The 25,398-nt window shown below is 41.8% G+C and overlaps 1 protein-coding gene across 1 annotated transcript in view; it reads left to right on the top strand.

The window, feature by feature from the left end:
- Window positions 1-23,865, top strand: part of LOC144772139 (TRPM8 channel-associated factor homolog) — a 225,455-nt gene extending 201,590 nt beyond the window's left edge. Inside the window, exon 8 of the mRNA XM_078656294.1 lies at window positions 22,224-23,865. Coding sequence (XP_078512420.1) covers window positions 22,224-22,466 — 243 coding nt within the window. The 3' untranslated portion in view covers window positions 22,467-23,865. The remainder of the gene's footprint in view (window positions 1-22,223) is intronic.
- Window positions 23,866-25,398: the final 1,533 nt, after the last annotated feature.

Below are 25,398 nucleotides of genomic sequence, written 5' to 3'. Positions count from 1 at the left end.
GATAACCATATTCACCTTCCATATACGCTGCAGGTGTTTTGTACTTATGAAGTAATTTACCACCTCGCGTTTCAATTTTCTTGTCAGGCGAAATAAAATTTTTACGTTTCTGAAACAACGTTGGCTTTTTCTCAACGTGTTTAAAATAATAACTCATTTTTAAGAGTTAAATTCAATTAACAAATTCGTTCGTAAAATATTTCCGGGATGTTCCGCAAAAGCAACCAATCCGTGCGCGAAACACACCAACAAGCCAATGAGAGTTGAGCTACGTCACTTTTCTACTCAACCAATAAAAATGGAAATTTTCGAAAGAACCAATCAGCTCACAGTTCGTCAGATATTCAAGAACCAATCAGAACACAGCTTGTGACGTATGTCACCCAATCCCAGCGCGGCTCTGTGACGTACACAGCAGCTGCGGTTTCTCGCTTCTCACTCCTAGCGCTTACCCCTCCTTCACAAAATCTTTTCACAGCGCCATTTTGAGAACACTTTTTCGGTTAAAATTAATTTTTAACAATGACAATAAGGACTCATCTGTCTGTTTCTCTAAATAGGATAGTTTGCATGCATTCAAGTATTCACAACTCGGAATAGTCGGCGCTATTCTCATAGAATAATTTTCAATCGCCAGTAGAGCAACTATTACTCTACCCTTCTATCAAGTAAAATATGAATTCATTTCCCTCAGAACGCACAACTAAGTGACTGTTCGAAAGTTCCACTTGAACATAAATTACAAAACAAACTCGCACTTTCACACGGAAAAAATCCCTAACTTCAAACACACACGAAATCCGTACAGGACTCTCACCTGTTTATAGAAATCATGCACCGTTAGCAAAATAACAACGTTATCCGTACAGGGCTCTCACCTGTTTATAGATATAAAACATGTACCCCTACAGGACTCTCACCTGTTTATAGATAATCATGCACCGACGTTACCCTACCCTTCACTCAAGCTCGAATATAACTAATACTCTTATCACAGTGAGTTTTACAACAGGCGCTTTGTCCCTATTCTCATGCTGCTCTAATTTCTTAGAAAATCCTCACTATACAAGATTTACACCTAGCCCTAAAACTGTGTTGCACGACCACAACACTGTGTTGCACGGCGACAACACGTGATACACGGCGATATCACTTGTGATACACGGCGATATCACAAACAGATCAGATGTCTTGCGTGACTACCTTCTCATCACACAATCTGTACCGGTACAACTTTACATATAGCACGAAAACGAACTCAACATGTGTTAAACATCAATCCTATTTCTATACCATAACACCTTGGTTACCCTTAGCAACCACCATAACACCTTGGTTACCCTTAGCAACCATCCTCTGCTACCAGAAGAATTGATCCAGCGGCTTATAGGAAATATATCATAAACAACGCTACCCAACTCTATAACCTACTTCATAATATACCACTCTAACTCATGGACCCATTAACCAAATATGACATATTTTGGCCTACTGAATCAGGTGGTCAAATTAAACCTAAATACACCTTATTTACAAATTATATATACATCCGCGGAAAATGATGACAACATGAACAAATCCTAACTATTTAAATGACCACCATGGCGATGACATCTAGCTAATAGTAACCTTGCGCTTCTGAATAACCAAGACCAGCTTGTTTTCAAAAGTTAGATTTTATTAACTAATTGTAGATATTTCAAAATATAGTTTCATAAATGTAATTTTATTAGCAATAAAGCAAGCATGTTTGAAAAGTATCATGAGAAAATATAGTTTAAGTAAGGAGATATAAGTTTAGCATTTCTAAAATCCTAAATCTCTAACTAAGCTAAAATAAATGGAAATAAAGTAAAGTTCTTTGAGGAATCTTACGTGCTCCACGCAATGTCCAGCGGCACGACACCCTCATCGGAAAGTCAGAAAGCAGCAGCCAGCCCAACCCTAGGGCATGGACTTTTTATACCTTTCTATGCTAGCTAATCTAAGTAAAGGAAAATTTTCTGCAAAAGTCGATGTCCTATTGGTCAAAGAGTGACAAATGACATGTCACCCACATTTCAAAACTTCCATTAGGTCATATTCTTTAGGACCATTGCCTTTCTTGTACGTGTTCCAAAGCTTCCTTGGTTTGCAACAATTTTAGCAATAGTTCTCACTGACTCCATTCCACTTCCGCGGATGCCAAGTTAACAAAATTGTTCTTTTCTACCGGTTTCTGACCTTGGCCACGTCCGACAGAATGATGACAGCACATCAACTTTGTTCAGTGAATGCGACTTTGACGAACACTTTTTCAAAATAGACATCTCGTGCTCCATGCAGAATTAAATTCATCGTTTAGCAAACTCGAGCAAACTAGGCCCAAAAGCAGGCAACTTATTTTTCTAGTATAAAACAAACACAAGAAAAGTATTAATGTAAGAAATATCATTTATTCTGTATCCACCCCTTGTTTACTAATTGATTAACCCTCCCAATTAGTCTAATGTTACCTAGCACCAAGCAACAAATAAGCAGCATTTTATATCTACCAGTCTTCATGAATCCATAAAACCTTATGTGCACCTAGAATAGTAGAAATGACACCACATAGACAAGGAAAGCAAAATAAGCACATGCCATTTTTTAATTCTGCTGCAGTTAGTAATGACAAAAATGAAAACGACAAAATTAATTTGTAATTTTGCACGAACAAAAGATGCAACATTTATGCACGTTTATGAGCACACGTGTTACCGTCCCCGTGTAATGAGTTTAATCTAGGTTGTGTTAGCAAAACATATCACAAATCATTAATATTATTATTTCTGTTATGGAAATGTGACTTCACGAGTTTAAACAGATTTCTGTTTTCTATCTCGCTCCATCACCATCCGCCGAAAAAGCGTTCCGACGCCTCGTCAGGGGTAGTAAGCGCGATATAAATGCAATTTCAATCCAATACAATATAGGTAAAACTAATGGAACCTGGTATAATCCGGATCACCAGGTTTGTTGTATTTACACATGTATGTTAGTGAGGTGTAGCAGGCAAATCAGATTGTAATGATCTGAGTGTATCTGTGTGTTCTGATGTCCAGTCCAGGACTGTTCTCATAGCCCATGGCCAGACATGATAATCGATGCTGAAAACGAAGGGCTGAAAATGTGGTATAATCTCTGCTCTCTTCTGCGAGATTTTGATTAAAAAAGCCATTGGAAATGCCCATGGTTGTTTTATATTTTTTACAGACTATATTGTTAATAAATGCGATATTAAGTCTCTTTTGTATTGCAAGAGTATGTGTATGACTATCTAAATGTCTCTAGTCTAAAAATATATGACAGGAACCATCCAGTTTCAGAACACAAAAAAGAGGATTGTTCATCTTAGTGAACAGGGTTTAATTACTCCCTCCAATTTGGAGAGTTTTTCTCTAACATGTGCTTTAGCATTCCGTTTAATTGGGTACTGTTGTTGCACTTGTGGGCTGGACCGAATAGGGATACCATGTTAAGGAGAATCCTTGTCCCAGAGACATAATTGCAGTGAAGTGCAGGGGCTAGTGCAAGACCACATTCTTCCGCATAAGCGTGTTTTCCTGAGTCAGGGCCAAAAGCATAAAAGGAGGGTAGTATTATACCTAGTGGGGAGGCTTGTACAAACTGTGGGAGCCAATCGACCTTTGCTAGAAGAATGTCATAACGCAAAGTTAAATTCTCTAAGAATGCAGCTTTGATGGTGCGTTGTATGCCACCTTCGTTTTGAATGTCAAGATTATGTAATATATCTGGAGGGGCAACGTGTTTGTCTGGGATTTCAGCTGTAATAATGAAATCAGTTGCTTTTGCTACCATGAACTCTTGGAGATTCCGGCATACTATGGTGACTTCAGGAGCGATTTTTAGTAGAACCACCACTAAAAACCCTTTTCAGGAGGAGGATCTGCAGCATATTGAGCGGTTATAGCCTCAACTTTCTTTTTTTGAAAAGGGGCTTTATATTGAGAAGGTTTTTCCTCCTTGTTAATCCTCATGTCAGACGAATGCTGTGTCTCCTTTTTTGTCGCACATACATACTCTTCTTGTCTGCGTTCAGATCATCCTCCTCTGTCATACTGCATGTCAGATGATTCCCGAAAGGAATGAGGAGAACGTGTATCAGGAATAACCTTGGGCGTAGTTCGCGTAGGATTGATATGCTTAGCTGCGCGAAGTGCACTTCGCACTACTCGAGCTACCCTTAGCTACGTGAACTGCGTAGTGCACTGTGCAAAATGCTGTTCGCACTGATTGCACTGTGCCCGATGCTTGTCCGCACTGTGCAATAAGTGCAAACTGCATCTTGCATAGTGCAAGCGATTGTTTTCTGCCACTCAAAAAGATTTCTCCTCGAGCAGCAGCTTTCTCAACGCGGACTAGTAGTTTCTCATTGCGAGCGGTCGCGAGCTTACACGACCACTCGCAATGAGAAAACTGACCTCCCCGCGTTGAGAATCTCACCAGGAGGTTTATTTTCCACACTCACAATCGGCAACTTGATGTTGCTGATCGCGAATGGGAAAAATGTCTCGCCAGAATGTCAATTTGCTCGCTCGCGGTCACCAACTTGACGTTGAGGACCGTGAGCAAGCAAAAAATGACCGTTATGCTACTCATGTTTGCACTGTGTGAAGTAGCGCAAACTTCGCAAACTACGTGAGCGTAGCGTAGTACTTCGCCCAGGGTTAATCAGGAATCTGATACCTATCTGGAGTCTTGGCTTTAATGTGATCATGAAAATCATACTACATCTCAGAGGACTCCGGCAGCAAAAATCCTCCACAAAGTTTACCATTTAGGTGTTTGCTTAGATTTGTCCCATGGTTTCTTCACAGAATCATGGGCTTGTTTGGATTCCTTGTCAGTGCTATGTTTGCCAAGAGCTGGTTTAGTGGGTCTGGTTTCCAAATGATTGCGTCCTAAGGATGTAGTCATGTCAGCAATAATTATAGGCAACTCATGTGCACAATCGGCTACCACAACCACTGTGAGTTGCTGGCATATATTCCAGACAAGCCACTTCACCTTTATTGTTTGACAGAGTATTTGCAGACAATATGGGAAAATTACCCATTAGTTTATTCCCCAAATCTAGGGCAGCAGCTGCCCCGTGTTTGTTCTGTATTTGTTTTAAAATGTCTGGTGAGACAGACATTGAGGGAGTGCTGTGACTGATTGTATAGACAGCTGCAAATACTGTCCCCTAGATATTACAGTCTCCAATAGTAGGAATCATCCCATGGAGTAAGCACATAGTCAATATTTGTCTTGTGGTCCTGTAAGGGGAAACACAGCTTCAAGTTGGGCTACTTTTGGGTGATCCAAAATGGAACTTCCTCATGATTAGTGGGCATTTCTCCCATAACAGAATTAACAATGAAAGGGCTTATTGTAGTCAGTGCAGGCAACTGAGCTTGACCTAGCAGGATGACCCTTGCTGGTTGTTGCAGCTAAGTTAAGCATCAGTGTCTGAGCCAAATTAAGGTTCGCTATAAAATGATAGGACTTATATCTGGCTAATGCCAGCCAGGTCACACCATCATTACTGAAGGGACCCATGCATACAGGGGCAGGTAGACATGGGAGGGCACCAGGGAACCAAGTATTGTGTTCCCAGTAAATTAAAGTTATTTCCATGAGCTGGTATGGTCTTGTGAGAAGCTGGCTTGCTATATAGTGTACACTTATGTAAGAAGGCACCCTGTACCAATCCAGACAACACTTATGGTGATTTTAGTGGTCTTAGATAACCTTAGAAAGCTCTCTAAGTGGTATCTGTGGAGAGCAGCTTTAAGGCTTAGTCCAGAAGGAATGTAAAGCAGCTTGTTTTATCAGAACATAATCTTATAGGTATAGGTTAAGTGAGAGAGAACCACATGTATTTATACAAATACGTATTTATTATAGAACACTGACTAACACATACAGATATCTCCTAACCAGAGAAATACACAATGCACACAATACTTTTCAATAGAAACAGGTAAGTAGCATGAAACCCACAGTGGTCAGCAGGCAGAGACCAAACCATGTACAAAAATAGTGGTATGCGAACCACGACTCGAGTCAAGACTATACCCAGAAAATGGAGAAGTGCTGGGGGCCCAAGGAACCACCTGAGGTAAGTAACCAGGAACCCCACGGAGACCGTGTGCAGAGTGGGGACATGACTTCGGTTTCAATAAAAGTCAATGGGTAAGTCGTGGTTGCAAATTTAAAGAAGAAGGACCTATCCTAGTGGACCCTGAAGAAACTCTGTGGAAGACAGAAGGTTGGAGAGCCAACCCACCTGTGAATACCCTAGAAACCAGGATACCTACACCAGGGAAGTTGGGTGCGTAGGTGTGAAGTGGCGTCAGAAACCGCAGTCGAACCCAATAGAGGACTTCAGGAAGATGCTTCTGCTGGAGAAGGTGAAAGTGTCTGGTGGACCCCAAAGGTGGATTCAAGATGAGAAGTTCCTGCAAGCAGAGGGGCCAAAGCCTATGCCAATCAGGATTGACCAGGACACAAATGCCCACCAATGCTGGGTGCTGCAGGAGAGCTGATGGTGGCCTTGGAGATGCAGCTGTGCAGACCAGGGGATGCTGTGAAAGACCTGGAGCTGTTCACAAGCTGTCTGAATTGGATGTTGAGAGTTTTGGGGACGGTGTCCGTCGGGAGCCTTGCCAACTGCAAACAACATGGAAAGCAAAGAAGGTGCAGTGTCAGGACCAGCAAGGAGAGGTGACTCACCACAAGCAGGGGAGTAAGGGCGGGACCCAAGCAATCAGGGGAGCTCACATAGATTAAAGGAGACACACAGGCTGGAGGCACTTGAGTCATAAGAGGACCTCGAGCAGCTCACCAAAGATGCAAGCCCATGGTGGAAGTGACGCGGTGAGGATGAAGATCTTGGTCACAGGAGATGCTTGAGGGTGGGGCTACTTGGAGCCTGAAATCTTGCTGGCAGGAAGCCAACAAGACTTTGCAACAACAAGTCAACACGATGTATAGGGGTTCGGTTCCTGTGACTCAGACGAGGTATACTGGCTTCAAACTTGGTGAGAGCTTGGGGCAGACCTCAAGCGATGTAAAGAACCACCACTTATTTTGCAGAGCCTTTCGGAGTCCATGGGAGTCCAGAATCAGCAGACCAGTCAGTTTAGTTGCAGCGCCTGAAGATGCAGGAAAGTGATTCCTTCACTTCAAAGGAAATTCCTTCATTTGTCTTGGATGTCCACAGGTATTGGAAGGTTCCTGTATGGAGCACAGGCTTAGACGTTGCAGCAGACGAGCATGGCAGAGAGAACCAGTTGCAGTCTTGATGTCCAGAGCCAAGTCCAGTGAAGGCCACGATGCCAACACGGTCGAAGATGAAGTGGTGTCTTGAAATTAATCTTATCCCACAACAAATCTAGAGACTCACCCACAGGTGAGCCATTAAGTACCCTAAGGAAATGGTTGGGACAAATCAAGGTTCCCTTCCAGGGGAGGGGTTGGACAATAGGGAGGATACTCTCATGTCTTTTGTTCAGTTTCATGCCAGAGTGGGGGCCAACGGCTTCCTGAGCTGGTTTGAACTGGACTATGCAAGGAGGGCACATAATGTGCCCTTCAAGCAAACTGAGTGGTGCTGGCCAGCACCCCCACCCTGTCCCAATACACTAAACCCTGTCTGGGAGGTCGTCATAACTCCCTGTGACAGGATACCTATTGTTATGCCTTCCCCTGCACGAGCATGGCTCAGCAGCAGGAGGGCAGAATTGTGCTTCTAGCCTGCAGCATCCATGTTGTGCTGTATGGGTCTGGAAGACTGGTACCGGGAGCACTGATGGCTTCCCAGAGGAGCTTTCCAGTGCATGGAATCATACCTCCCACACCATTTTCCATGAGAGGGTATGATTCCAACATGTTTGACAGGGTTCCGCACAGCCAGTTTAGAGTTGGTCATTGCGTAATGATGGATGGCCACTCTATGTATAGTAATGGCTGATGCACTTACAATTCAGGAGAATGGACTCCGAAAGTTGTAGGGGTGACCTGCTCAGGCAGGGGCACCCACAAACTTAGTTCTGCGCACCCTGCCTTCAGGATTGAAAGGCCTGCTTTAGGAGTGACTTATAGGTTTTAAGTGCAGTGACCTGAGATGTAGGTAAACCTATATCTTTTGTAAGTGATGCTAGCACCAGCTTACACAGGCTTGAAAGGCAGGCCTGTAGTTACAGTTTAAGTGGTCCTCCATGGGTGGCATAATACATGATTCAGCCTATGGGGGACCCCTGGTGTACCTATGCACTGGGTACCTCAGTACCATCTACTAGGGACTGATAAGGACACACCAGTATCCAATCCGATACCAATATAGGGGAGAAAGCACAGAGACTGGGGTCCTGATTAGCAGGATTGCAGCCAGACTAGTCAGAAACTGCATAGCACCAGGCAAAATGTGGGGGTAACCATAAAAACTGATACTACTTTCCTACAGGTCATTATAGATTTGGTGCTGGAGGTGTACTGTAGGTATGAAAAGTGTTAGAATTAGCATCCACAGCTGGAAGATTGGCCCATGAATTAAAAACTTCAAAGCAGAAAATGGGATTCACTTCCACTACAAAAATTAAGGCACCGCCTGCTTTAGTAAGTCCATGTTGCGTTACATGTGCATGCACTGCAGGGTTGCAATTTACAGGAATGGCCACAGGCTATGTCATGGTAGAAACAGAATGTAAGACAAAGTGCAACACAAACAGGTTATTATCCTTTGAAACTTTGAAGCTTGAAAAACCAACAGAAAAAGTTACTTCCTAAATATTGTGGAAGACGAATCCCCAATACCACGGCTATCTCCAGTGTTGTGGATACACACAAGCACTACTTAGGAAAACGCTTGAATAAGTACCAGACCAAACATTGGTGGCGCTATGTTGCATGTATAATGCTCAGAAAATGAACTATGCTGAGTCATAGACCATCTGTAGGTAGGAGCTTAGTCACCATACCAAATCAGTACCTATGAGCCCAAATCCAGACAAGCTCCTAGCGCCTTACTCACCCTACTAACGCTTCCAGAGGAACAAGTATTCCGGCACCCCAGATCACAGCACTCTAGACCCTCACAGGGATTGTGATATAAGGACATCATCTTTCATTCTCCCACTCATTCATGTCCACAATAAACAGAAAGGAGGCACAAGGAATATCTTACAATTTTAGTTATTGCGCCCCATATTGAAATGGCAGTGCTGCAATTAGTAGAAATATGTGATAAGTCCAATAGCAAACTATACATAATAAATAGCCCTATCATAATGAAAGACAGTTCTGCCTAGGTCAACCCTCACTGTAGAAATACTATTATATATATTAGAGATCTCTAGGCTTAGCCGGGGACCCCATCCCTGTTGTACATAGGTAGCTGTTCTACCGTTCAGGCTGTGGAAATCTTCCTTGTCACAGGACCTTTGATCTACGAGAATTTCTCAAAACGACAAGACCTGGGTTATATGACAACAGCAGTTTGTTCAAAACAGCACCTGGCCTTGTCCATTATGTCTAGGCATCAGTGTCCGACCACCAAGAAAACAGACCACCGTGTTTGTGTGAGATACATTCTGTCTGGGTTCCAAGGAAGAACAAAATAACAATTTATGTGCATCCCAGTTCCATCTAAATGTGTAGCACAAAAGTAAGTGTGTTCTTTTGTATCGTGTGCAAAGGAGAAGCAGCCTATTCCTTCAGTTAGTCTAACATAAGGGAGAAAATGCGGTGGGCCTAAAGGAAATACATGACAGAGGCAATGTGTAAAGTATTTATGCAGTATCAAAACAGTAACAAAGTCAAAACACAGCACAAGAAAAATCCCACACCAAATTAGAAACATTAAGAACTAAAATAAATAAATAAAATTACATTAAAATGAGAAAAATCAGTCAGTAGGACCAGAGTTAAGAACTTATGAAGTTAAAAATAGCTCCAAAAAGCATTTTGCGCCAACCACAGTCATCTGGTTGTGCTTCACCGGTAATAAGGTGAAAGTTAAGGCCAACTATGATGTATATTGTGTCGGATATAGTGATCAGATTTGTTCCGGTCAGAAGTTTTACCTTCTGGCTTAGTCTCTGGAATCAAAGTAAAAAATCATCAGTGGGCCAAGGCACCAGACTGTGGCTGAAGGGTGCTTTATGTTGTCGGATAGCCACTGGACGAGGACTTTTGGCGAGAAATCTCAGAGTGGGAGAAATGTGAATTTCATACCCACAGATGGCCCCTCAGCTGCCTGATACTTTTCACGCTGTTGTCCAGTGAAGATTTCTACCTTCAGACCAAATAGCTTTTATGGTACTCTTCCAGCGAGGTAAGGTGCAGGCTGTAGCTAAGGAGGGTTCCACAAGGATCGAAACCTTCTCTGCAAGATCCTGCTGAACTGGATTTGGTGCTGTGGAGAAGAATGTAGTGAGTGCAGCTGTAATCTTTGGCCCAGAGGCAATGTACCTTCATCTGATAGGCTCAGCAGGATGGCCCTTACCACCGACGGTTCACAGAAAAAAAGTTAGCAAAACGTTTCCAAGTCCCAGGTTTTAGGGTTAGGCAAGGAGGAGCACACTTTGACCACGACAAAGGGTTCAGAACCTTGGGAACTGCACTTGGGGGTCAAGACGTACTCCACCAGAGACCAACGGCAAGGTCCAGAATAGGTCCAGGTGGAGCTGGTCAGCTGGGAATTCCTGAAACTTATTGTGTCCCTGTAGGTAAACAGGAAACCTTCCTTATGACCCTGGGAGTTACTTCTGGGAACCTGAGTACAAAGGAAGGAGGTGAAGTCTTCTCAGAACTCTCACATATCTGCTGAATCTTCCTCTAATCAAGCAGTGTTCTGAGGAGGGTACTGTGGATGCTACATTTATGCCCAGTGCTAGACTGTGGGTTGGGGAAACTCCTGGCTACTCCTTAACCAATGGGGTAAAAGTTCTTCTGTAATACTGTAGGGCCCCTGGGCACGCAAAGATATTATTCATATAACAACCCCAGATTTAGATCAAGTAGCTCTAGAATCATACAATGTCCAGATACGGGTCGATGGCAGAGAAGTTCATACATATTAGCTCTCTCTGTACACGGTTATCCTTCAGTTCCCTAAGATGATGTGGTTGAAAGGGCCCTCAACATCCACAGAGCAGGCCCGATTTACAAAAGTAAGCTTGCACTTTTGTGTAAGTTTGCTGCTTGTCGGCATTCGCAAAGGTAAACTTTGACCAAAAGTAGTTCACTACTTTTCGGTATTCACAAAGAAAAGTTACTACTAGTTTTTTGCCGCAGGGTGGCTTTCCATGGGTGGTGCATGGGCGTTTTCGCACATCTACCCATGGATTTTGATGCAAAACCATATCTACAAAGGCTTGTAGACATGGATTGGCGCCAAAATGGTGCACCTGCCTGAGGCTGGCGTAACAGAGAGAGGTATTTGTTTCTCCTGGTTATTTCCTCTTTGCATTTGTTCTGCATCCTGCAGCATGAGAGGGTGGATTATTATGTGCTGTGGTTGTGAGGCCTCAACATATAATAATGTCTCAATTCTGTGTCGGGTCCAGTTAGCGTACTTTTAATTTAAACACTGTTCAACCATTTCAAAGCTTGGCACAGAGCAGTCAGGCTTATCTTAAAGGAAAGTGTAAACCATTTAGAAATACCAAACCATCAATGAAAGAAACGTATGAGACAATACGAATCACCTTCTGATTCATTGGAAAAAAGTATAATGTATTTGCTTCTTCAAATGGAGACCAAAATGTCATAAATTGAATTTACACAACGGGAGGAATGATTTTTACTAGCTTTCAAAAATAGGCAATAACTGACTGTGGTTCACTGCAACGTCTTGAAACGAGCCTAGCACTTAAGGTCTCAAACTACAATAAACGGCAGATGAACTGGTTGGGGGCCAGTTACAGGTTGGGGACCAATCACAGGGTCCACACAGACCTGGGAAAAGGGGTACATTAATGAACAAATAGCTCCTGCCAGCGTTCTAGGCTCCTTGACAGCCGGGGAGGGCAACAAATCGGATCCGGGCAGGGATGCGGGGAGGCGGATTCCCTTAGCCGCGTGTGTGCGGGTGGTAGCCTCAGGTTCTCCCTCCACACCATTATCTCTTTTATTCGAGGCTACTGATGAGTTGATGTAGATGGGGAGAGTTCTCCCAAGTGTCTCCCCGGGGTCCTTGAACTTCGACTGTCGCGTCCGGCATTAGGACTGTCTCTAATCCAACGCTTCAGATGGGTCCAGCCATGGTCTGGTCACCACTGGTCAGCTGGCCCTACTGGTGATGCTCTCTCGTTGGACTCTTGTGGTTGGTGAAGGCTTGCTTGGAGGGGGACCAGAGGACACGTTGACTAATGTTATGGGTTGAGAGGATTCACTGCTGGAGATAGTGACATGGCACTGTTCTCCCACTCCCCACCTTTGGACTAATTTAGTCAATGTCAGCCTGGATTCTATGTACTAGCTCCATGCAGGGTATATTCTTAACTAAGAGGACATTGGTCCCCTATTAACCAACTCAAGGGGTCAAAGAGCACATCAGTTGCCCACATTGACTTCACTTGGTTGCAATCACAACAGAGTGAGCACATTTTATCTTTCACATTTTGGGTGTCACTGGAACTCGTACACATCCTGGTTCCTTCATCCAATCATGACCTCATGACTATACTTTAATGAGTGTTTCTGTTGTCTCATTGTCACCTGTTCACTTTTGTGTGTTTTTTCACATTTGGAATCAGCACACATTTGTTGCTTTGTCTTCTTTTTGTATCTTGTACGTGACATTTGTAATTGTTTTATGTGATCTACAAATTGCAACACTACACATGCAGTTACTATACTTTTACGGTTTAATTAAAAGCCCATGAGTCTAGAGTGCATTAGTGGTTTTACTACATTAATTGTATGCTTAGAATAGATTTCTTTGCCTAACTACACATTTTGTATAAATGAGTTTCAGGCGAACTATTGTTTTGAGTATATACTGAATGCTCATAAAGGATGCTCCTGTCGTATATCGTATACCAATACACACCAAGTGACCTCGGGGACACCTCTTGAGTGTCAGGTCTCTGTCTCCCAGGATGCACTGCAGCATCCAGTGATAGTCACATCGGTATTGGTCAGCTTGACTCTCAGTGGTGCAAGCTTTCCAGCTTTGATGTCACTGATGCTTAACCTGGGGCTTAACTAGTTCTTGAAGTCACTTCTCACATCTTTGGCACAAGGAATGGCATTTCCTGTCATTGGGTCATCATCCTCGAGTCTGTCTTTGATGCAGTCTGTCTTTGCGTGGTTCTGGGAATCAGCTTGCCAGTCTTTCTTCTCGCTTTGTCCAGTCCTGTACGACTCTCTCCTGATGATCCAGCAGTGTCCCCTTTTATGTCAACTTGAGCCTTGTGGGTGAGGACAATGCCTTCACGAATGGGCAAAGGGTTCCCATGTGTAACCCTACATGCCCTGACATCATTTCCTGTGGGCAAGTGTACTTAGGTATCTCACAGTGCCCTATATGTGCCCTAATCAAAGTGGCAACATTACTCCCATCTAGGTCATTTCACTGGACACATCCCCAATGGGGGGTAATCATGAAAATGGGCCCTCCTCCAGAAAAACAGATTTCACAACCTAATTCTCCCGACCGGGAGAAATATTGGTCAAGAGCAACAAGAGGGAGTCGTGGCAGAAGTGAGAATCCTACAGAGCACAGGCTTCTTCTGCTCAGGGTGAGAAAACACCCCCTCCTACACAAATCCTTTGTTCTAGTGTTCTGGGAGCATCCACACCTACACTATAGAAGGGAAGATAGTCATCTCAGGAGATAACTACCACCCTTGTTCATACTAATAGAGACCAAGGGGAAATGGTTGGGAGTTTTTAAAAACCACACTTAATGGTGACATCAAATTCAATCATGCCATCTTGTCGGGTTTGGAGCCCCAGTTAATTTGAGTCTTTGGATTCACCTTCTAGCCATTCCAAAAGGGAAGCTGGTGATGCAGCGCTACTCTGGAAATAATTTCTGATACCATGTCACCTATCCCTGAAGCACAAAACCATACATCTACTCGTCAGTGGGGCCCATAACACCGCGAGTCACTCACAAAATACTTACACCCTACTTCATGGATCGGTGAAATTCAAAGGAGAGCTGCTGTATCATAGTGGACTGTCTAAATCAAAACTAGATATTTATTCTATTTACACCTGCAGTTTAAATGAATTTACCATGGTTTTCATTAACAAAACATTTATTTTGACACGCCACCACTAATGTTGACGAATCTGCTAGTAAAAAAATAGGCGTAGGAAAACTCAAGACCAGCTGAATTCTCCATTTATCTAATTTTTATTAAAAGCCATGTCCAAATTTTATTCACTTTATTTATTTCTTTATTCAAAAAAGAGATTTAAAGGAAATAAGAATTTATTTCGGACAATTAATTTCATTTATTTCCGAAATTCAGAAATAGACATTTTATCTTAATTTAGAAATGCAAGCATTAGCAAAAGACAGATAGTCCCCAAATTCATTTTCTACTACTTCCCTACCTTCAAGACCAGCTGAATTCTCAATTTATCTAATTTTTATTAAAAGCAAATTTTAGCATGTCCAAATTAATTTCATTTTATTTATTTCTTTATTCAAAAACGACATTTAAAGGAAATAAGAACTTATTTCGGACAATTAATTTCATTTATTTCAGAAATTCAGAAATAGACATTTTATCTTAATTTAGAAATGCAAGCATTAGCAAAAGACAGATAGTTCCCAAATTCATCTTCTCCTACTTCCCTAACTTCCCTGACTAATAACATCACCTAAAGTTCAGATCTCATTCAGAAGAAATAGAAAATTATTCAAAGTCCTACATCTCAGGAAGATCAGCATTCCGACAGCATCTCTCGAGGAAATCGAAAAAAGAATTTGTCGTCAATAAAATCAGCACTTTTTATACCTTTTTCACTCGCTCTATCTATCGAAAAGAGTAAGTTTCAGCTTAAATTCAAGTTCTGATTGGACAATTTGGGGTGGATGAGCATCACCTCATCCTTACAATATTTGTTATTCTTCCGTCAGCTAGATTTTCAAATGGGTCATTGTTTTTGTCCATGTCCGGCCTAGTCCTGTTCTCAATTAGCAACCTCCCAGGTTTTTCTCACGGTCAGAACCATTGTGCTCATCTTTTTGGCAGCCATCTATACTTCCAGGCCACATCGTCCTTGAACTGCATTTACTCCAGGCATAAGCAGCTCGCATTCAAACTCCGACTTGGGCTTGCGCATGCTCAGTTTATTTTTCTATTCGCAATTCAACAAGTCAGCCATCTTTTTGTAGGCCTCACTGGCCAGAATGGGAACCATCATAGAAACAAACACAAAGGAACATTCATTTTATAAATGTAACCTTTCTGTTTACCCCCCCTTACTAAGGGATTCCCTATTAGTAGTTACCTAGCAAATAAGCAACATTCAGGTGTAATATACTCACCTGTTCCCATATTTTGCCACAAAATACTTTAAAAAAAAGCACATTTATGACGCATTCCATTATCTCAAGGCTGCTTGTTAGTTTAAGACACGACAAAATCACATAATAAGTTAATTATGATTGCAACATAAGCAAAATTAGCTCCCACGTGTATTCGTGTAGGTGTATTTCTTATTCTAAGTTGATTAATTACACACATCATTCAATTAGTTCAAGTTATAGTTATGGAAATGTGACTTTGCAAGGGGTACACAAAATTTTGCTTCTCCACCTTGCTCCATCACTGGTACTTTACGGTGGCAAAGATGCCACTCCATGTTATTGTATGGTAAGGCTAGCCTTTCAACAGTAAAAACAACAGTAGGGTCTTTTACTCCTAGAACATGATAAATACTCAATGTGCATGTTCCTTTTCTACCCTAACAGATACTCCGTGGGCTTATAAGGCCTGACTTAGGAGTTTCTTAGAGATAGGGGAAGGAATGTATACAGCATGTTAAAAGGTTGTTTTAACAGGTCACAATGGCTGTGCCAAACAGCCATGTTTCTAGGCTGCAGTGGCACACCTAAAGTTATCATTTTTCTTTTCTCAACAGTGGTGGCCTTCAACTGACCTGCCCTTGTTACCCCCTTTTCTGAATCATTTTGTCCACCATAAGCGTGGAAGGGTATACTCAGATGTGAGTCCCTTGCTCATTGCACCATCAGGATTCAAGCAAGCTGGGCCGACGACGCCTGAAATGGCAGAAACCGGTCCCCGGAAGCTTGTTTCCTTCCCAGTACAAGAATTGGCTTGGTAGTTTGGTTTGCCCTGTTCCCATCATGCACTGGGGCAGGAACAGACTAATTTGTATATAGCCAAGTTCTGAGCTGGGATGGTGCAGTGAGCTAAAAAACGGTGATGGATCAAGCCCTGATCTTTGGACTGGGTAAGAGTGGTCTGCTTAATTCAGGCACTCTGTTCATCACCACCCCCTTTTCTGAATCTTGTTACCCAGGGTATCATCTACTTCCTTATGCCAATCAGGGATAAGCCCTTTGCTTATAGGTACGTTTATGGATAGGCACACATGCTTTTAGGCCTCAGCAGAAGGCCCTAGTGCATTTGAAGAAAAAAAAACTGTCATCCGGCCAAAACGTGGAGGTGATCATGCAAAAAGATTTGATTTGAGTTTTATAGCGTATGGTGTTTGCCCATGGCCTTCTTGCCACTGCCTTGAGCTTCAAAGAGGAAAACTTCCAGAAATCAGTACTTCCAGAGAAGAGTACACAGCCAAGTTTTAAGGGATTTCTGAAGGCAAAGAAGTTAGGTTGATTCCTCAGATGCCATGACATTTTATTCCAGAGACAGGAGGTAGCATGAGAGGAGCATCTGCCACCCCAAGAAGCTTTATGAATGTATGGTACAGGCACTTTACTAGCTGTGGTTGAATGAAGTGATCTTCTAGGGGTGCATCAGGAGATTTTATTCTTAAGAAAATCAAGACCGGTGTGGTTAAGCGTTGTGTATGCTATACAGAGTACTTTAAAGACAACTCTCTTTTTGATGGGTATCCAGTGAAGTTCTTCCCTGGCCTTCGGAGACTGGTTTGAATTTCTTAATGTTTTTAAGAACCCGGGGGCATATTACCAAGCAATAGCGATAATTATCGCTATTGCTTAGTTAGAGAGAAAATTTTACCGCTGACCTGCGGCGATTTTTACCGCAGATAAACCTTGGTATTACCAAGGTTTATCGCAAATGCGATAAAAAACGGCCGCAATGCATGAATATCGCTGAAAAGTCAGCGATATTCATGCATTACCGAGCTAATGCTCATAGCCATGTTATCCACCTCCCATTGGATAACATGGCTAAGAACTGCTCTGGGGCAAGTGTTAGCTTTTGGAGATATTCGCGCTTAGCATGAATATCTCCAAAAGTTGGTAATAGGAGATAGCGATGTTAGCGACTGTTTCCAGTCGCTAACATCTTGGCACGCCCACTTTGCATATCATTAGTGATAAATATCACTGACATGCAAAGTGGGGCCCAAAATGGTCGCTATCTCCTACTAGCTGTCGCTAACTGGTGTTAGCGACAGCTAGGTAATAGGGAGATAATTTTATCTCCGCTCGCTTGGCTTTTAAAGCCAAAAAAGCGGAGATAAACCCCCTTGATAATATGCCCCCCGGACTGCAGCAGTTTGTAGTCTCTGAAGTCTTCTCAAGAGGCCCTGCTTAGCCCCAACATATAGGGCATTACAATAATCCAACTTTGATAATGCAAAAGAGGTGACCACTGTTTTCTGCAAGTCAAAAGGAAAGGAAGGGAATATTTTTCCTCAACAATTTTTAGAGAGAGCCGAGAGCTGCGGACACCAGGTATTGTTCCAAAAGGAAGTGTCCTGTCCAAAGAGGAGCACCTCGGTCTTCAATTTCAGACAATGGGTGCTCATCCAGTTGACTATTGCACTCATGCACTTGGTAAATCGAAAACCACCTCTTCAATGTTGTTTTTCATGGGTACCACAACTTGGGTAGCATCAGCGTAGGAGACAGCGGAAAAGATTTTTAATTTTTTAAGTTCCAGAAGAGGAGCCACATATATAATAAATAGTGTGGGGCTAAGCAAAGACCCTTTCAGGATGCCACAGGGTACAGTGAAACGCTTGGAACTAAAATCTCCCATGTTGTCTGCTTGCTCCCCATCAAGAAAGGAGCAAAGTAACTTAGAGGCAAAGGAGCAAAGTAACTTAGAGGCAGAATATTGGCTGATAGTCCTTTTCCTCTAGGGGATCTAGAGTTGGCTTTCTGAGAAGAGGCAGAACAGAGATCAAGATATGATTAAGCAGCAAAGCCAGTGGGGATGCAATGAATTTTTCTATTTAAGCAACACATTAGCAGGGCAAGGGTCCTTGGGGACTCTGAAGTTTGTGAAATGTATTAGCTCGATCATGCATTCAGTAGAAATAATGGGAAACTCACAAAGAGCTGAAGGGCTGAGATCTAAGGGAGTGGCAGCTGGGAGTGATGCAGCAGTCCCCCTGTTGAGGTTAAAGTTGTTGTAAACTACCTCAACTTTATTTCTAAAGACGTTTGCTAAGTCATCAGAAAACTGTAGAGTGAGCGGTATTTTAGTAGCGGCAGGAGGTACTTTCCTACATTCAGCACACATGCAAACATGAAATAGCCTGAAAGGATAGTTTTTGTGCAGGAAGGTATCCCTTGCGGCAGAAAAACAATCGTTCCCACAACGCAGACACACTTGCACCATAGTGCACGGGTCCAAGGCAGCACAAAGTGCACCAGGACATGCACAGAGCAGAACTCCACCATTTCTTTGAAGATATGGTGCAGTACTGCTCTCTCCAGATGACACAACGCAGGACAGCAACTTTGCTTGTTGCTCTGTATTGAGCCGCCTCTTTGTAAATATGCTCCAAAGTGCATTAAGGGCTTTGGGAGGATAGCATCCATCTTTAGTAAAAATTACTGCATCTAAAATTAGCCACACAAAAAGATTTGTAATTGAACTGTGAGATTTCAACCTTAATTTAGTTGTTTTCCTGATCTCATTCTCTCATTCAGATCCATCAAAGTGTTGAATTAATACATTCCGACTCTATCCTGCATTATAAATCTGTACAGTTTCTTGAAGTCTCAAATAACATTTTAACAGTATTATGGGAGTATTCCTTCTTGACTTCAAAAAAAGGTTTTATAATCAGTTAAATCAGAAAAACCAATACCAAGACTGATTTTTAATGCTTAACCTCCTCCCGGGTTTTTCAAATTAGGTCTTTATCCAAATAAAAAATGTACCTAAAGCCAAACTTTTACAATTTCATGACAGCACCTGCTCCAATATTGAGGCCTAGAAGTTTACAATCTCCTAATGCTGTATATTCTTACTTTTTGTGAATTTTAAATAACGAAAAAAACCTCTCTTTCATAAAAGACAGGTCCTGGATTATGATATATCTATTCTCTTTAGAAGATTTTGAGGCTTTCATTAGTAAGGACATATCCATAGAGAGTTTGTTAACCATTAACTTAATTATATCATTGTTGTGAATACTAAAGCATGTAATGCAATATTGTTCAGACAGGATATTTGCTAGAGGGGCAAAATAATATATTTGAATATTAGGGAGGAATGATCCATCCTATTGATAATCAATTTGTTTCCTAGATAATCTTATATGTGGGTGTTGACACTTCCGTGTAAAGTTTGTGAATCATTTATCAAATTGAGTAAAAAAAATGAATGTGGACTCTATGTTTGCGATCAGGAATATAAAGGGGCAAGTTGTACAGTTTGATTAGTACTATTCATCCTATTATAGTTAGCATTGTTTTAACTTTATACTTTATTAAATGTTGGGACATAATTTATTTTGAACAAATTGGCATAATCTGCAGTGAAATCAATACTGAGATATCTAACATACCAATTAGGATTATATTTCCCACTTCAACTGCCAGGTAGTCAACCTGCAGAGGTTTTGAATCATATTCTTTCTGTTTTTCATGACTTACCCTCTATTCTTCAATAACAAATTATTGAATCTGATTTAATGTAGAAGAGATAATTTTTCTCTGCCTATAAGATATAAGAAAATTTCATCAGTATAGAATTGTAATGTAGTTGTTTGAGGAATAGAGGGTTGGATCCTGTCAACAGCCTTAAATAGCAATTGCAAAACATTCTGAAACAACTTCTCCATGACCGGGACACAGCAAGCACAGCCCGTTCTCCTTTGCTAGCCACCAGGTGCAGTCCACGTTGGTGCAGCAGCGCTCATAACATTTCAGAGCCTTTACACCAATACCTAGTGGACAAAATGGTAGCAAAAAGGGGGAGCGGCGAAATCTGAAAAAAGTCTGTTGCGTTAATTATGTTTATCTTGGAATTACTTTAGGGATCTGGAAATGATCTAAATATCTTTTTATCTGATTTTCTGAGATATTTTCTGCCACAAAATAGAGCAAATTATAATTCTGAAGAATAATGTCTGTAATACCTTGACATTGTTTCATAATTTTGACAGATGCCGGCTTTAGAATTTCTGTGCTAAGTATAGCTGGTATTTTCCTGCATGTTCATTTTCTTCATATGAGCCTTGCCTAGTGGTGTGATCATTAATTAATTGCTCATTAAAATACTTTTTTGTAATACTTGTCTGGCTTGCTCCCAATTATTTTTGTTCACAGCAGAACCCATGATCAACATGTTTTCGGTCCAGGGAAAACCTGGCTTAGCAGTTCGGGCTGGATAATTCTCATACGGAACAGAGTCAAGACTGATTTGCATATTGCTCGGTCTGACCTGGGGTGGGGAAGTAAGCTAAAGAATGATGAAGGATTCAACTCTGATCTGTGACTGGGGGTGAGTGTCTGAAAAGTTTCAGCACTCCGTCCTTCATCTCCTTGTATTAACATTTGAGAGATGTCATCATTTATAGTTATTTGCATTTCTTTAACTTTTGAATGACTTATTCTTCTTAGGTTAACCACATAAGGGATAATTTTCCCCCACAAAGCAGCTTTGAATGCGTCCCAGATAATAGATATCTCTGCTGTTTCAAGATTCGTTAGAAAAAAACTCAGTAATAAAACACATATACCATATCTATTGATGATCCTGTAGTAATCTTTTCTCACATGTCGTTGTTTCAATTAATTTGATTAATTTCAATCTGGATAATGGGATAATCTGAAAAGCTATTTGCAATGATTTCAGTTTATTTGTTAACAGTATTCTGAGAACCCCCCAAAAAATGTACTCGAACAACCAAAATAAATCTCTTTGAGTAACATGTAAATCATTATCCTCTCCCCAAGGGTCGATCAAACCATATTCTGCCTTCAAAATGTACTTTAATTTTGCAGTTTAGGGTTTTAGATGTGTCTTATCTTTTTAAGAGGAATCAATATTGATTTCCTGTAATTAATGTAAGTATCCTATAACTATCCGATGACCAGGACATTGCATCAATGTAAAATACACTCTTCATGATTGGGACCATAATAGCTAACTAGTTTAGAAACATTTCGCTCAATAGCTATTGCATCTGTAACCCTAAGTCCTTCTTTATCAGAATTGGATCACAATATTTAGCAAACAAAACTCTGCTTTAAATAAATTACTACCGCTCTGTGAGCTGTGAATGTAGATGAATATGATATGCAATCGTGGGGTCTGGCGGACCACTGTCTACTCTCAAAGGAACTTTTTTTTAAATTTAAACTTTTATATATAGCTCTGTTGCCTAGCAGGAAAACAGACTGCAATTAATGAAAACATTTAAAAAATCATCACAGACATGGTAGTCTGCTGACCAAGCTGGCCATGATCCCTTTTATGGCCACCAATATCCTCGCTCATGAATACTGATGAGGCAGGTTCTAGATGAGAATGAAGAGGCAGGGCAACTTCATCTGGTCCCCCTGTAGGGCCACATCAGCAGATACTCTCCTATGTAGAAGTTCACTTCTCATCTGTATGTTACATGTAAGCCCTTTGTTTCTTTTTATCCATTTATACGTGTAAAATTAACAATCGCCCTTGCACCTCCCAACTCTATATGGTGTTCTTTTGCTTTTTACATAGGTTTATGTTCTATAATTAAATACAACACACAACACTGAGTGCTGATTTAGGGACATCAGATTCATGCCTAGTACTTTCCTTGTCTTCCAGCTGCAGGAAGGCTTTGGTTGGGCTCCCTTCATCCAGCTCTTCTCCGACTACCAGAAAATGAATGACATTATGAATGAAAAGAAGTACAAGATGAACCTCTGGGCAGAATTGTTCTCCAAACAAGTGAAGAAGAATCTGGTCCCGTTCTTCAAGATGTGGGGCTGGCCGATCACTGACAGTACCACCCAAAAAGTGTCTTCGCTGCCGGAGTGGGACGAGAACCCAATGAAGAAATTTGTGTGAAGGCAGCAATTATGGAGACACATGGTCCATCAGCGGAGTGCTCAGCATATTCAAATTAATCGCTTTAAGATGTGACCATGGTTTTCACGCATCTTCTCAGAAGCTTGGATCATGATCAACTTGATTGCATATGTTCTGATTAAGTGGATGTGTAAGGTTGCTATAGCTGTATTGTGAAGTAAGTTCTTTATCAGTGGTGCAAGAGACAGGAATGTCCAAGTAAATACTGTCACTATGTTTGCAACTAGGTCTTCAAAGTGTGGTGGCTGAGGCACCAATGTTGGTCAATACAAAATCTTAACATGCACTGTGCTAGCTCGGTGTAAGTGCACACTCACTCACAGCCTTGCGCCTAGAGCCAGCATGATGAGCAAGCTGCTGAATTAATGCATTATACCTGGGAGTCTCAATGAACACGAGAAGCATTTGTGCACACTAGTTTCCTTCAGGATCCAAGAGACATCTCAATAGATCCAGAACCAAGCCTCCAGGGTTTCCCATTAACATTAACCTCCACTGAAAGCATGTATTGCTAGTGCAAGACTCACTGTGAGAAACAGAGCAACCTAGCGGCAGAATATTTCTTCATGCCCAGTATTTAATGCCACAACTCCCCTCTCCCCCCCCCACTCACAGGGGAAAAAGAATGACAGTCGAGTATACATCTTCTGCGATAATATCATGGGCATTCTCTTTGGGAAAGACGCTACAGGAGACATTTCTAGTATCTTCAAGTACATCACCCAATAGGTGGTCATGGTTCCCCCTAGTGCTGCTCCAATGTTGAAGTGGACTAGGAAGCGAATAGTGTATAGTGGGAACATATATACATAGAGGTGCTGTTCTTCCGAATAGTGCTCGTGCTGTGAAATGTACTAGGCAGCATGTAACCTATAGTGGGTACAGATATATATACATGTGTATTTCCCTCCTGAGTTACTCATCTCATGAAGTGTACTAAGCAGCAGGTAGTGTATATAATATGTGTGGCCATACCTAGGGATGTTATCCCCTTGAAGTGGTCTAGACTGCATGTAGTTTATGTTCTTCCCTGTAGGATTGCTCACATGTTGATGTGGTGTAGGCAGTGGGTTGTGTAGTACAACAGTACATATCTTATTAAAGGGGTGCCATGTGATTTCTTTATTGTTCTGATATTTTACCTATAGTTGAATCTATTCTTACTGTGTGGTGAGCTGAATACATTTAAAGTTTTATAACTATTTGTATCCCAGGAGTTTCCTTTTAAACTGCTCGTATATTGGTAATGGGATGTGTAATATTGCTAAAATCATATGGCTAGGTCTAGAGGGAGGTCCAATACTGATGAGTCGTAAGACACTCATCTGGAGGGAGGTATCTTCTTAAGTTCATGTTTAGTCCTTAGGTGCAGCTTCATGTCTATACTCCTATCAGAGCTTTGTCCTTCCTCCAGCAGCACCACCTCCCCAGGCTTCCACCCAGCAGATACTCAGCATCATTCAACCACTTCTTCATTCACTGTCGCTATTTCAGACACCAGCTTGCTTGCACAGGGTATCGGGGCACACATGATGTTAGAGATGTTGTATGCATGCTTTACTGATCTTAAATACAAAATAAAGAATTCATTGATTGATTTTTAAGGTCATGGCTTGTACCTTTCTTGAGCTACATCCTATTTGAGCCTGTGATGCAAGTGTCCTCCCCTGTGGTTATTCCTAATGTTTTGATGTATTTTTCCCAAGGTAACACCTAGCTGGATATAATAAATGAGGCATCTGATTAACAAATACATTGAGCCCTGAGAAAAAGTTAAGTGTTTCTCCAGGGAACCATGAGTCTTCTCCGGTCAGCCTATCATCAGTGTAGTCTCTAAATATACACACGGGAGCTGGTGTTTTAGAAGTAAGTCATTGGTCTGGGCCCCTTTCCCTCTTGGGCAGCCTGGAGTTTTGGGGGCATATTTACAAGAGAAAGGCGGAGTGCGACTTCAAGCCAAAATTGCTAACACGTGCTCCATGATTATGAAAACCCTGGGATGTTCGATATTTACAAGAGTGCTGTGCACCCCAGTGCTTCTCCTAGCTCTGGTGTAAAATGTAGCTGCTTTGCACCAATGCAGGCACCCTTGCACCAGAGTGCAAACGTGCCTGCGTTGCGGGGTATGATTGTTCATGTGCAGGAAGGTGTCCCTTCCTGCACATAAACAATCAGTAATGGCGATTTATAAATTCTAAGTGTGCTGCTTTATGCAGCACACCTAAAAGTTGCAACTGGTCATTTTTTCAATGATTATTTATATGCAGGAAGGGACACCTTCCTGTACATGAACAATTACTAGTGGCGTTTTGCTGTTTCTATGTGTGCTGCAGGATGCAGGACACACAGAAACAGCAAAAAGAGGAGAAAATAATAGTTAAGACCAGGGTTTCCCCGCTTTTTTTTGGCACAGGTTCCTATTTGCGCCCCCCTTGTAAATAGGGGACAGTGTCTAAATCGATGGGTGTTACGACGGAACGCCCACTGCAACACGAGTTGCCTGCTCCTTTCACGCTGTGTTGTGTGAAAAGGGGCCTTTTTCACAAGGCAGTGTTAAGCCACGTAAATAAGGCGAAAGGCTTAGCGCCACCAGACCATCACAAAGAGTTACTTGCTGCGTTGCCTTGCTTCAAAAACTATTAAATGAGGCCTCTTGTCTATATTAGATAGTTTTATGTTTTCATACTATTCTTTTCAGAAAATGTTGAAGTAGTTAATTTGTGCAGAGGCATAACCTGCTCAGCGTAATGTGTCGTGAAGTTAAGAAACCTCTTGAAACTTTTTGGGAGGTTGGAAAGAAGCATGCTACTGCATGAAGTCAACTGGCAATCCTTTAACCTCACTATATCATTCATAACCAAATAAAATCATATTAAGAGTCGCTATCCTGACCACTCCCTCTAGGTGGCAT

This window comes from Lissotriton helveticus, chromosome 8 (genome assembly GCF_964261635.1).
Source record: "Lissotriton helveticus chromosome 8, aLisHel1.1, whole genome shotgun sequence".
Taxonomy (NCBI): Eukaryota; Metazoa; Chordata; class Amphibia; order Caudata; family Salamandridae; genus Lissotriton; species Lissotriton helveticus.
This window is presented reverse-complemented; position numbering and strand designations above follow the sequence as displayed.